Below are 14591 nucleotides of genomic sequence, written 5' to 3' on the forward strand. Positions count from 1 at the left end.
CTTATAACTCTGTAATTTGAGCACTCACTTTTATCCCCTTTGCCTTTGTACAATGGCACTATGCAAGCATTCCGCCAATCCTCTGGCACCTCACCATGAATCATACATACATTAAATAACCTTACCAACCAGTCAACAATACAGTCACCCCCTTTTTTAATAAATCCACTGCAATACCATCAAAACCTGCTACCTTGCAAGCTTTCATATTCCGCAAAGCTTTTACTACGTCTCCTCTGTTTACCAAATCATTTTCCTTAACCCTCTCACTTTGCACACCACATCAACCAAAACACCCTATATGTACCACTCGATTATCAAACACATTCAACAAACCTTCAAAATACCCACTCCATCTCCTTCTCACATCACCACTACTTGTTATCACCTCCCCATTAGCCCCCTTCACTGAAGTTCCCATTTGCTCCCTTGTCTTATGCACTTTATTTACGTCCGTCCAAAACATCTTTTTATTCTCCCTAAAATTTAATGATACTCTCTCACCCCAACTCTCATTTGCCCCCTTTTTCACCTCTTGCACCTTTCTCTTGACCTCCTGCCTCTTTCTTTTTTGCATCTCCCACTCATTTGCATTTTTTCCCTGCAAAAAACGTCCAACTGCCTTCCTCTTCTCTTTTACTAATAATCATACTTCTTCATCCCACTACTCACTACCCTTTCTAATCAACCCACCTCCCACACTTCTCATACCACAAGCATCTTTTGCGCAAGCCATCATTGCATCCCTAAATACATCCCATTCCTCCCCCACTCCCCTTACCTCCTTTGTTCTCACCTTTTTCCATTCTGTACTCAGTCTCTCCTGGTACTTCCTCACACAAGTCTCCTTCCCAAGCTCACTTACTCTCACCACTCTCTTCACCCCAACATTCACTCTTCTTTTCTGAAAACCCCTACAAATCTTCACCTTCGCCTGCACAAGATAATGAGCAGACATCCCTCCAGTTGCACCTCTCAGCACAGTAACATCCAAAAGTCTTTCTCGCGCGCCTATCAATTGACACGTAATCCAATAACGTTCTCTTGCCATCTCTCCTATTTACGTATACTTATGTATATCTCGCTTTTTAAACCAGGTATTCCCAATCACCAGTCCTTTTTAGCACATAAATCTACAAGCTCTTAACCATTTCCATTTACAACACTGAACCCCCCATGTATACAAATTATTCCCTCAACTGCCACATTACTCACCTTTGCATTCAAATCACCCATCACTATAACCCAGTCTCGTGCATCAAAACCACTAACACACTCATTCAGCTGCTCCCAAAACACTTCCCTCTCATGATCTTTCTTCTCATGCCCAGGTGCATATGCACCAGTAATCACCCATCTCTCTCCATCAACTTTCAATTTTACCCATATCAATCTAGAATTTACTTTCTTACACTCTATCACATACTCCCACCCCTCCTTTTTCAGTAGTGCTACTCCTTCCCTTGCTCTTGTCCTCTCACTAACCCCTGACTTAACTCCCAAGACTTTCCCAAACCACTCTTCCCCTTTACCCTTGAGCTTCGTTTCACTCAGAGCCAAAACATCCAGGTTCCTTTCCTCAAACATACTACCTATCTCTCCTTTTTTCTCATCTTGGTTACATCCACACACATTTAGACACCCCAATCTGAGCCTTCAAGGAGGATGACAGCTAGAGGCTGAGTGTGAACGAATGTGGTCTTTGTTGTCTTTTCCTAGCGCTACCTCGAACACATGTGGGGAAAGGCAGTTGTCATTTCATGTGTGGTGGGGTGGCGACGGGAATGAATATGGGCAGACCATGAATTATGTACATGTGTATATATCTATATGTCTGTGTGTGTATATGTATGCATACGTTCAGATCTATAGGTATGGATATTTTCGTGTGTGGACGTGTATGTATGTACATGTTTATGTGGGTGGGTTGGGCCATTCTTTCATCTGTTTCCTTGCGCTACCTCGATAACGTGGGAGACATATATATATATATATATGTATATATATATATATATATATATATATATATATATATATACATATAGATATATATATTGCTTTGTCGCTGTCTCCCGCGTTTGTGAGTAGCGCATGGAAACAGACGAAAGAAATGGCCCAACCCATCCCCATACACATGTATATACATACACGTCCACAACTGCAAATATACATACCTATACATCTCAATGTACACATATATATACACACACAGACACATACATATATACCCATATACACAATTCACACTGTCTGCCTTTGTTCATTCCCATCGCCACCTTGCTACACATGGAATACCATCCCCCTCCCCCCTCATGTGTGCGAGGTAGCGCTAGGAAAAGACAACAAAGGCCCCATTCGTTCACACTCAGTCTCTAGCTGTCGTGCAATAATGCCCGAAACCACTGCTCCCTTTCCACATCCAGGCCCCGCACAACTTTCCATGGTTTACCCCAGACGCTTCACATGCCCTGATTCAATCCACTGACAGCACGTCAACCCCGGTATACCACATCGATCCAATTCACTCTATTCCTTGCCCGCCTTTCACCCTCCTGCATGTTCAGGCCCCAATCACTCAAAATCTTTTTCACTCCATCTTTCCACCTCCAATTTGGTCTCCCACTTCTCCTCTTTCCCTCCACCTCCGACACATATATCCTCTTGGTCAATCTTTCCTCACTCATTCTCTCCATGTGCCCAAACCATTTCAAAACACCCTCTTCTGCTCTCTCAACCACGCTCTTTTTATTTCCAGACATCTCTCTTACTTTTACATTACTTACTCGATCAAACCACCTCACACCACACATTGTCCTCAAACATCTCATTTCCAGCACATCCACCCTCCTGCGCACAACTCTATCCATAGCCCACGCCTCGCAACCATACAACATTGATGGAACCACTATTCCTTCAAACATACCCATTTTTGCTTTCCGAGATAATGTTCTCGACTTCCACACATTCTTCAAGGCTCCCAGGATTTTCGCCCCCTCCCCCACCCTATGATTCACTTCCATTTCCATGGTTCCATCCGCTGCCAGATCCACTCCCAGATATCTAGAACACTTTACTTCCTCCAGTTTTTCTCCATTCAAACTTACCTCCCAGTTGACTTGACCCTCAACCGTTCTGTACCTAATAACCTTGCTCTTATTCACATTTACTCTTAACTTTCTTCTTTCACACACTTTGCCAAACTCAGTCACCAGCTTCTGCAGTTTCTCACATGAATCAGCCACCAGCGCTGTATCATCAGCGAACAACAACTGACTCACTTCCCAAGCTCTCTCATCCACAACAGACTTCATACTTGCCCCTCTTTCCAAAACTCTTGCATTCACCTCCCTAACAACCCCTCCATAAGCAAATTAAACAACCATGGAGACATCACACACCCCTGCCGCAAACCTACATTCACTGAGAACCAATCACTTTCCTCTCTTCCTACACGTACACATGCCTTACATCCTCGATAAAAACTTTTCACTGCTTCTAACAAATTACCTTCCACAGAGCATCTCTATCACCTCTATCATATGCCTTCTCCAGATCCATAAATGCTACATACAAATCCATTTGCTTTTCTAAGTATTTTTCACATACATTCTTCAAAGCAAACACCTGATCCACACATCCTCTACCACTTCTGAAACCACACTGCTCTTCCCCAATCTGATGCTCTGTACATGCCTTCACCCTCTCAATCAATACCCTCCCACATAATATACCAGGAATACTCAACAAACTTATACCTCTGTAATTTGAGCACTCACTCTTATCCCCTTTGCCTTTGTGCATTGGCACTATGCACGCATTCCGCCAATCCTCTGGCACCTCACCATGAGTCATACATACATTAAATAACCTTACCAACCAGTCAACAATACAGTCACCCCCTTTTTTAATAAATTCCACTGCAATACCATCCAAACCTGCTGCCTTGCCGGCTTTCATCTTCCGCAAAGCTTTTACTACCTCTTCTCTGTTTACCAAATCATTTTCCCTAACCCTCTCACTTTGCACACCACCTCGACCAAAACACCCTATATCTGCCACTGTATCATCAAACACATTCAACAAATCTTCAAAATACTCACTCCATCTCCTTCTCACATCACCACTACTTGTTATCACCTTCCCATTTGCTCCCTTGTCTTATGCACTGTATTTACCTCCTTCCAGAACATCTTTATATTCTCCCTAAAATTGAATGATACTCTCTGACCCCAACTCTCATTTGCCCTCTTTTTCACCTCTTGCACCTTTCTCTTGACCTCCTGTCTCTTTCTTTTATACTTCTCCCACTCAATTGCATTTTTTCCCTGCAAAAATCGTCCAAATGCCTCTCTCTTCTCTTTCAGTAATTAACTTACTTCTTCATCCCACCACTAACTATCCTTTCTAATCAACCCACCTCCCATGCTTCTCATGCCACAAGCATCTTTTGCGCACTCCATCACTGATTCCCTAAATACATCCCATTCCTCCCCCACTCCCCTTACTTCCATTGTTCTCACCTTTTTCCATTCGGTACTCAGTCTCTCCTGGTATTTCCTCACACAAGTCTACTTCCCAAGCTCACTTACTCTCATCACCCTCTTCACCCCAACATTCACTCTTCTTTTCTGAAAACCCATACAAATTTTCACCTTCGCCTCCACAAGATAATGATCAGACATCCCTCCAGTTGCACCTCTCAGCACATTAACATCCAAAAGTCTCTCTTTCGCGCGCCTGTCAATTAACACGTAATCCAATAACGCTCTCTGGCCATCTCTCCTACTTACATACGTATACTTATGTATATCTCGCTTTTTAAACCAGGTATTCCCAATCACCAGTCCTTTTTCAGCACATATACATATACATATATATATATATATATATATATATATATATATATATATATATATATATATATATATATATATATATATATATATATATATTCTTTCTTTTTTCTTTCATACTATTTGCCATTTCCCGCGTTAGCAAGGTAGCGTTAAGAACAGAGGACTGGGCCTCTGAGGGAATGTCCTCACCTGGCCTCGTTCTCTGTTCCTTCTTTTGGAAAATAAAAAAAAAAAACGAGAGGGGAGGATTTCCAGCCCCCCGCTCCCTCCCCTTTTAGTCGCCTTCTACGACATGCAGGGAATACGTGGGAAGTATTCTTCAGGGATAATATATATATATATATATATATATATATATATATATATATATATATATATTTTTTTTTTTTTTTTTTTTTTTTTTATACTTTGTCGCTGTCTCCCGCGTTTGCGAGGTAGCGCAAGGAAACAGACGAAAGAAATGGCCCCAACCCCCCCCCCATACACATACACACGTCCACACACGCAAATATACATACCTACACAGCTTTCCATGGTTTACCCCAGACGCTTCACATGCCTTGATTCAATCCACTGACAGCACGTCAACCCCGGTATACCACATCGCTCCAATTCACTCTATTCCTTGCCCTCCTTTCACCCTCCTGCATGTTCAGGCCCCGATCACACAAAATCTTTTTCACTCCATCTTTCCACCTCCAATTTGGTCTCCCTCTTCTCCTCGTTCCCTCCACCTCCGACACATATATTCTCTTGGTCAATCTTTCCTCACTCATTCTCTCCATGTGCCCGAACCATTTCAAAACACCCTCTCCTGCTCTCTCAACCACGCTCTTTTTATTTCCACACATCTCTCTTACCCTTACGTTACTTACTCGATCAAACCACCTCACACCACATATTGTCCTCAAACATCTCATTTCCAGCACATCCATCCTCCTGCGCACAACTCTATCCATTGCCCACGCCTCACAACCATACAACATTGTTGGAACCACTGTTCCTTCAAACATACCCATTTTTGCTTTCCGAGATAATGTTCTCGACTTCCACACATTTTTCAAGGCTCCCAGAATTTTCGCCCCCTCCCCCACCCTATGATCCACTTCCGCTTCCATGGTACCATCCGCTGCCAGATCCACTAACAGATATCTAAAACACTTCACTTCCTCCAGTTTTTCTCATTCAAACTCACCTCCCAATTGACTTGACCCTCAACCCTACTGTACCTAATAAGCTTGCTCTTATTCACATTTACTCTTAACTTTCTTCTTTCACACACTTTACCAAACTCAGTCATATATATATATATATATGATTTGGTAAACAGAGAAGAGGTAGTAAAAGCTTTTCGGAAGATGAAAGCCGGCAAGGCAGCAGGTTTGGATGGTATTGCAGTGGAATTTATTAAAAAAGGGGTGACTGTATTGTTGACTGGTTGGTAAGGTTATTTAATGTATGTATGACTCATGGTGAGGTGCCAGAGGATTGGCGGAATGCGTGCATAGTGCCTTTGTACAAAGGCAAAGGGGATAAGAGTGAGTGCTCAAATTACAGAGGTATAAGTTTCTTGAGTATTCCTGGCAAATTATATGGGAGGGTATTGATTGAGAGGGTGAAGGCATGTACAGAGCATCAGATTGGGGAAGAGCAGTGTGGTTTCAGAAGTGGTAGAGGATGTGTGGATCAAGTGTTTGCTTTGAAGAATGTATGTGAGAAATACTTAGAAAAGCAAATGGATTTGTATGTAGCATTTATGGATCTGGAGAAGGCATATGATAGAGTTGATAGAGATGCTCTGTGGAAGGTATTAAGAATATATGGTGTGGGAGGCAAGTTGTTAGAAGCAGTGAAAAGTTTTTATCGAGGATGTAAGGCATGTGTACGTGTAGGAAGAGAGGAAAGTGATTGGTTCTCAGTGAATGTAGGTTTGCGGCAGGGGTGTGTGATGTCTCCATGGTTGTTTAATTTGTTTATGGATGGGGTTGTTAGGGAGGTGAATGCAAGAGTTTTGGAAAGAGGGGCAAGTATGAAGTCTGTTGGGGATGAGAGAGCTTGGGAAGTGAGTCAGTTGTTGTTCGCTGATGATACAGCGCTGGTGGCTGATTCATGTGAGAAACTGCAGAAGCTGGTGACTGAGTTTGGTAAAGTGTGTGAAAGAAGAAAGTTAAGAGTAAATGTGAATAAGAGCAAGGTTATTAGGTACAGTAGGGTTGAGGGTCAATTCAATTGGGAGGTGAGTTTGAATGGAGAAAAACTGGAGGAAGTAAAGTGTTTTAGATATCTGGGAGTGGATCTGGCAGCGGATGGAACCATGGAAGCGGAAGTGGATCATAGGGTGGGGGAGGGGGCGAAAATTCTGGGAGCCTTGAAGAATGTGTGGAAGTCGAGAACATTATCTCGGAAAGCAAAAATGGGTATGTTTGAAGGAATAGTGGTTCCAACAATGTTGTATGGTTGCGAGGCGTGGACTATGGATAGTCTTGTGCGCAGGAGGATGGATGTGCTGGAAATGAGATGTTTGAGGACAATGTGTGGTGTGAGGTGGTTTGATCGAGTGAGTAACGTAAGGGTAAGAGAGATGTGTGGAAATAAAAAGAGCGTGGTTGAGAGAGCAGAAGAGGGTGTTTTGAAATGGTTTGGGCACATGGAGAGAATGAGTGAGGAAAGATTGACCAAGAGGATATATGTGTCGGAGGTGGAGGGAACGAGGAGAAGAGGGAGACCAAATTGGAGGTGGAAAGATGGAGTGAAAAAGATTTTGTGTGATCGGGGCCTGAACATGCAGGAGGGTGAAAGGAGTGCAAGGAATAGAGTGAATTGGAGCGATGTGGTATACCGGGGTTGACGTGCTGTCAGTGGATTGAATCAAGGCATGTGAAGCGTCTGGGGTAAACCATGGAAAGCTGTGTAGGTATGTATATTTGCGTGTGTGGACGTATGTATATGCATGTGTATGGGGGTGGGCTGGGCCATTTCTTTCGTCTGTTTCCTTGCGCTACCTCGCAAACGCGGGAGACAGCGACAAAAAAAAAAAATATATCTATATATATATATATATATATATTTTTTTTTTTTGCTGCTGTCTCCCGCGTTTGCCAGGTAGCGCAAGGAAACAGACAAAAGAAATGGCCCAACCCACCCCCTTACACATGTATATACATACACGTCCACACACGCAAATATACATACCTACACAGCTTTCCATGGTTTACCCCAGATGCTTCACATGCCTTGATTCAATCCACTGACAGCACGTCAACCCCGGTATACCACATCGATCCAATTCACTCTATTCCTTGCCCTCCTTTCACCCTCCTGCATGTTCAGGCCCCGATCACACAAAATCTTTTTCACTCCATCTTTCCACCTCCAATTCGGTCTCCCTCTTCTCCTCGTTCCCTCCACCTCCGACACATATATCCTCTTGGTCAATCTTTCCTCACTCATTCTCTCCATGTGCCCAAACCATTTCAAAACACCCTCTTCTGCTCTCTCAACCACGCTCTTTTTATTTCCACACATCTCTCTTACCCTTACGTTACTTACTCGATCAAACCACCTCACACCACACATTGTCCTCAAACATCTCATTTCCAGCACATCCATCCTCCTGCGCACAACACTATCCATAGCCCATGCCTCGCAACCATACAACATTGTTGGAACCACTATTCCTTCAAACATACCCATTTTTGCTTTCCGAGATAATGTTCTCGACTTCCACACATTCTTCAAGGCTCCCAGAATTTTCGCCCCCTCCCCCACCCTATGATCCACTTCCGCTTCCATGGTTCCATCCGCTGCCAGATCCACTCCCAGATATCTAAAACACTTTACTTCCTCCAGTTTTTCTCCATTCAAACTTACCTCCCAATTGACTTGACCCTCAACCCTACTGTACCTAATAAACTTGCTCTTATTCACATTTACTCTTAACTTTCTTCTTTCACACACTTTACCAAACTCAGTCACCAGCTTCTGCAGTTTCTCTCATGAATCAGCCACCAGCGCTGTATCATCAGCGAACAACAAATGACTCACTTCCCAAGCTCTCTCATCCCCAACAGACTTCATACTTGCCCCTCTTTCCAAAACTCTTGCATTCACCTCCCTAACAGCCCCATCCATAAACAAATTAAACAACCTTAGAGACATCACACACCTCTGCTGCAAACCTACATTCACTGAGAACCAATCACTTTCCTCTCTTCCTACACGTACACATGCCTTACATCCTCGATAAAAACTTTTCACTGCTTCTAACAACTTGCCTCCCACACCATATATTCTTAATACCTTCCACAGAGCATCTCTATCAACTCCATCATATGCCTTCTCCAGATCCATAAATGCTACATACAAATCCATTTGCTTTTCTAAGTATTTCTCACATACATTCTTCAAAGCAAACACCTGATCCACACATCCTCTACCACTTCTGAAACCACACTGCTCTTCCCCAATCTGATGCTCTGTACATGCCTTCACCCTCTCAATCAGTACCCTCCCATATAATTTACCAGGAATATATAATAATTATTTTTGTTATTATCATTATTATTATTATTTTGCTTTGTTGCTACTCCCGCGTTTGCGAGGTAGCGCAAGTAAACAGACGAAAGAAATGGCCCAACCCACCCCCATACACATGTATATACATATACGTCCACACTCAAATATACATACCTATATATCTCAATGTACACATATATATACACACACAGACATATACATATATACACATGTACATAATTCATACTGTCTGCCTTCATTTATTTCCATCGCCACCTCGCCACACTTTGAATAACATTCCCCTCCCCCCCTCATGTGTGCGAGGTAACTCTAGGAAAAGACAACAAAGGCCCCATTCGTTCACACTCAGTCTCTAGCTGTCATGTAATAATATATATATTTATATATATATATATATATATATATATATATATATATATATGTGTATATATATATATATATTCCTATTAGTCCACGGGGAAGATGAAACAATATGTTCCCAAGTGCACTTTCGTGTAATAATCAAGTCATTGGGGGAGACACAAGAGAGATATATATGTCAGTTAATATACATCGAAGAGACGAATCTAAGACGCCATTTGATAAAGATGTGATTGTCCAAAATATACAACGAGCATTCATAAACTTATCATTTTACAAATTTTATCAACAATAAAGTTATCTAATTTGTATAGACCATCACTACTATTAAGATTATAATTCTTTGTGGATTTAATGATAGAAGATTCGACGATATTTCTCTTAGTAATTGAGTTAGAGCTAATAACTAAGATGGTACTCCTCCAGTCAATACAATGATCACAGTTTTTAAAGTGATTAAACAAGGCATTTGATTCTTGTCCCATTCTTATACTATATTTATGTTGCTTAAGTCTAACAGAAAGATCCTCACCAGTCTGACCAACATAAAATTTATCACAATTTCCACAAGGCAATTTATATATATGTATGTATGGAAAGGATGAACAAGTGATGCCAAGATCTGTCCTACTTCAACGATTGTTGCAGCTGTCTGGTCGACCATTTGACCAATCCAAAATATTGTTTTAAAGAAAAACATTGAATTAAATAAACTTGAAATTGAGAAGGCTTTTAGCATTTCAAGAGAGAAGAAACGTGCCTTTCAAATGGCAATACCGACATACTGGAAAAACCAGATGTTGGACTATTGCTATGATAGATTAAGGAAAGAACTCATAAGAATATGTATGTATGTATATATATTATTACTACTATACTAGTATACTTAATTGCTGTTTCCTGCATCAGCAAGGTAGTGCAAGGAAACAGCAAATATAGGTATAACAGAACTACAAACCACTCAAAACAATTACTGAGTAGTGGATTACCAAAAATTCAAGACTTGTTCCATGAAGCACAAAATTTTTTTAATAGAATACTGCTTCAACCTGTTTTGCTTCTATTTCTATGTAGTTTCTTTAGCCCCTTCCAACCTTCATGCAGAAATGAAAAGCTGCACTTTTAGATACTGTACTTACTGACCTCCCTCATAAACAGCAATTACCATTCAAATGAGAATGACCTGATAAACTCTAAAAACCATTCTAGCAAGTCAGTCTCAGCTACACTCCACCATACTTACACCCATTTAAAATCATGATGCCATAATTTCTAAAAAAGACAATAGTCACACTTGCCTGACTTGCTCTGGACACCACATTCCTCTTTAACCTTTGCAAACATTGATTTATCATGTCAAACTACCCCCTATGCCTAAGATGCAACTTCCATCCTGAAGGAGCCAAACTATTATTCCTTAAGTGCATTGAACTTAACCCATTGAGACAAACATACATCACCACTCTACATGATCTATGGTCTTGGCTGGTGGATGTGGCTGATTTTTTATCATTTTTTATCATTTATACAGTAGGAACCCCATTAAGGGGTTAATGGGTTTGTTTGGTTCAAGGTATATATATATATATATATATATATATATATATATATATATATATATATATATATATGTATATTTGTATTTACATATTCATATATATGTATATATATATATATTAATTATTACATGATAATTTTAAGGTTGTAGATTTGAATTTGAATAATGACAGTAATTAAGTTAGGCATTCCCTGCAGGTGGAACAAAACAGTGATGGTTCGAAGAATAGCGGGAGAGGAGCTGTCAGCAAGGTGCACCAGTGTCCCTACTGCAAATATTCCACAGATAGAAAAGACCACGTCACAAAGCATATTCGTACTCACACAGGAGAGAAACCTTTTACCTGCCACTATTGTACCTATAGTGCCACAACAAAGGACAAACTGATATCACATTTTCGCACACACACTGGCGAAAAACCATTTGCTTGCCCACATTGTAATTACAGTGCTACTAAAAAAGACAAGCTGAGGCAGCATATTCGAACTCACACTGGTGAAAAGCCTTTCAATTGCTTACTTTGCCCATTTCGTTGTTCTACAAAAAACACTTTAAACAACCATGTTCGGATCCATACTGCAGAGAACCGGTAGGCCAGACTGTTACTTGAAACTAGATATGTTTTTCATTCAGGAGGAGGATGTAAATCAGAGCTAAGTCTACTCAACAAATTTCATATCCCAGTTGAAAGTTTTCTTATATATGGGTATTATAGCTCCTCTTCAGGTAGTTATGTTTCCTCGTGTATTTGGTATTTCACTGTTTTTAAAAAGGTAGTGAAGCAGTGTTGGAAACATGTTATATCTGATCTTGGAAAGTGAAGGTTTCTCAATCTGCTCCATGGTCACCAGGTAGAATGGAAGGATTTTTAGTATTAGTTGTCTCATAGTATAACAGACAAGTGCATATCATAGGTAGTTTTGTGACAAGGAACTGCTCATTGCATTAGGAGCTTTGTAATATTGGGTATTGATAAGTATTTTAGATGTTGCCAGTATTGGTAATACTTATGATAAAAGCAGTCAAGGATTTTGATAATCATAATTGTTTCTGGTCAGTAATGCATGTAGAACTGTAGTACCTCGTTTTTATTCATTGTACTGAGCAGTGTATAAGATAAGTTATAGTTTTTTTACCCATTCAAGGTAGTAATTTAGAATATGACATTGATTAAGATAGGCATTCCCAGTGGGTGGGACTCAACACTGATGGTCCAAGGAATAGCAGGAGAGGATCCACATAGAAGTATCACCACTTTCCATACTGCAAATATTCCACTGATAGGAGAGATCTTATGACTAAACACTGAAGAAAAACCATGTAATTGCTTTTTTGTCTTTACAGTGCCACCACAGAGGAGAAATTAATTCAGCATGTTTGTATACATAATGCTGAAAAGCAGTTTCAGTGTTCTTTTTGTATTTACAGTGCGAGAATAAAAGATAGATTAAGACAAACTATTCAAACACATTCAGAAGAAGTAACCTTTTATGTCCACACTGCCCCTTTTTTTACTTCAATGAAGTACTCATTAAACAGCCATATTCAGATCCATACTAAAGAGAATCATTATTCATGTCTTAAGTGTTTTTGCAGTGCTTATCAATAACCTTCTCTATTCTGGCTCCTTTTAAGGTGTCATGAATAACTCACTAAATGTACAAGTAAATGGCTTGTCTGCATATTTTCTTTGGTTATTATATATTTCTTGTTTAATGAGTGCAGTTCATTATTGGTATTTATTAAACTTTTTTAAAAGAGGAATTCAAATTAACTTTAATTCAGATAATGATAACATTTTTTATGGTATTCTCTGGAATTTATGTATATGGAAGACCATACTTTTTGATCTGAAAAAGAAAAGGGGCTAATGAAATTGACTGAGGATGAAGTAGAATTTTCAGCATCTTCAAAATTTTCATCTCTCTTGTCTTTGTTTCAGGTTTGATCAGTATGTTGAAGACATATTATTATTTGTAATCATAGTGCTAAGGGCAGAAATATGCTGAATGAAATCTCTTTTATGGAGAGTATGTCAGCTTTTGCATACTGTAAGATGATAGATCATTTTAGATTATTTGTTTATTAATGCTTTCAAGTGTAGCATCTCTTACTTTTGCAGTTACTAATGCAAAAGTGTTAACAGTTCTGAATAAACTCTGGATATTAAAAGCTGATATACTAGATTCTTCTAGTTTGTATGTGGAATATTTGGAGCATTGGTGAACTAAAACCACTTGAGAATCTTAAGGTGTCCTTAGACCAATTTAGTATTAACTCGGTACATGTATGATTAGTTGTAAGAATAGAAAATGAATCTCGTAGAATTACTATTAGATCATTATATTTTAACAGACAGTGCCTCATACTGCTGATAATGAAATGGATATTGAAAGCATTTGTTTTTTATGAAGCAGTGAAACATACATATTAAAAGAATTACACATTTCATTTTGTACTTTTATGCTGTAGTAAGAAATCTGATCTTTATATTGGACATTGGATTAAAATTCTGTGAACACAGTCTCATTGAACCAGACACATTTTCTTCAGTCTTTGCTACTGTGCACATGTAAGTTATGTGTAATTCTTATCACAGTTTTAGGTAGAATAAGGAAACTAGTCAGAGTATAATGATGATGGAAAATGATAATTAAGCAAGAAATGTATAGATTTTGAGGAAGATTTCTCTGGATTTTCTCTTGATTCATTGTCATATCTGACTGATAAGCAGTTAGAACAACATTGTATGGACAAGCAAGAAAATATTGGCTGGATACCTACTGATTGTGAATTGTTATTATTATTATTATTATTATTATTATTATTATTATTATTATTATTATTATCATACTTAATCGCTGTTTCCCATGTCAGCAAGGTAGCGCTAGGAAGGAAACAGATGAAGAATGGCCCTTCCACTCATTATTTATTTTATATTTTATTATAATACTTTGTCGCTGTTTCCCGCATTAGGGAGGTAGCGCATGGAAACAGATGAAAGAATAGCCCAACCCAGCCACATACTCATGTACATACATACACGTCCACACTCGCACATATACATACCTATAACTCTCAACGTATATATATATATATACATACACAGACATATACATATATACATATGTACATAATTCATACTGTCTGCCCTAATTCATTCCCGTTGCCACCCCGCTACACATGAAATGACAACCCCCTCCCCCCGCATGTGCACGAGGTAGCGCTAGGAAAAGACAACAAAGGCCACATTCGTTCACACTCAGTCTCTAGCTGTCATG

General features: G+C 39.7%; 1 protein-coding gene across 7 annotated transcripts in view; it reads left to right on the plus strand.

The window, feature by feature from the left end:
• LOC139755976 (uncharacterized) overlaps positions 1-14591 on the plus strand; it is a 734338-nt gene that overhangs the window by 488935 nt on the left and 230812 nt on the right. Inside the window, exon 6 of one of the 7 annotated variants that reach the window (XM_071674824.1) lies at positions 11508-11899. The exons of the other annotated variants lie outside the window; for them this stretch is intronic. Within the exon in view, the coding sequence (XP_071530925.1) occupies positions 11508-11899 (392 nt within the window). The remainder of the gene's footprint in view (positions 1-11507; positions 11900-14591) is intronic. 7 annotated transcript variants of the gene reach the window in all.

This window comes from Panulirus ornatus, chromosome 20 (genome assembly GCF_036320965.1).
Source record: "Panulirus ornatus isolate Po-2019 chromosome 20, ASM3632096v1, whole genome shotgun sequence".
NCBI classification, from domain to species: Eukaryota; Metazoa; Arthropoda; class Malacostraca; order Decapoda; family Palinuridae; genus Panulirus; species Panulirus ornatus.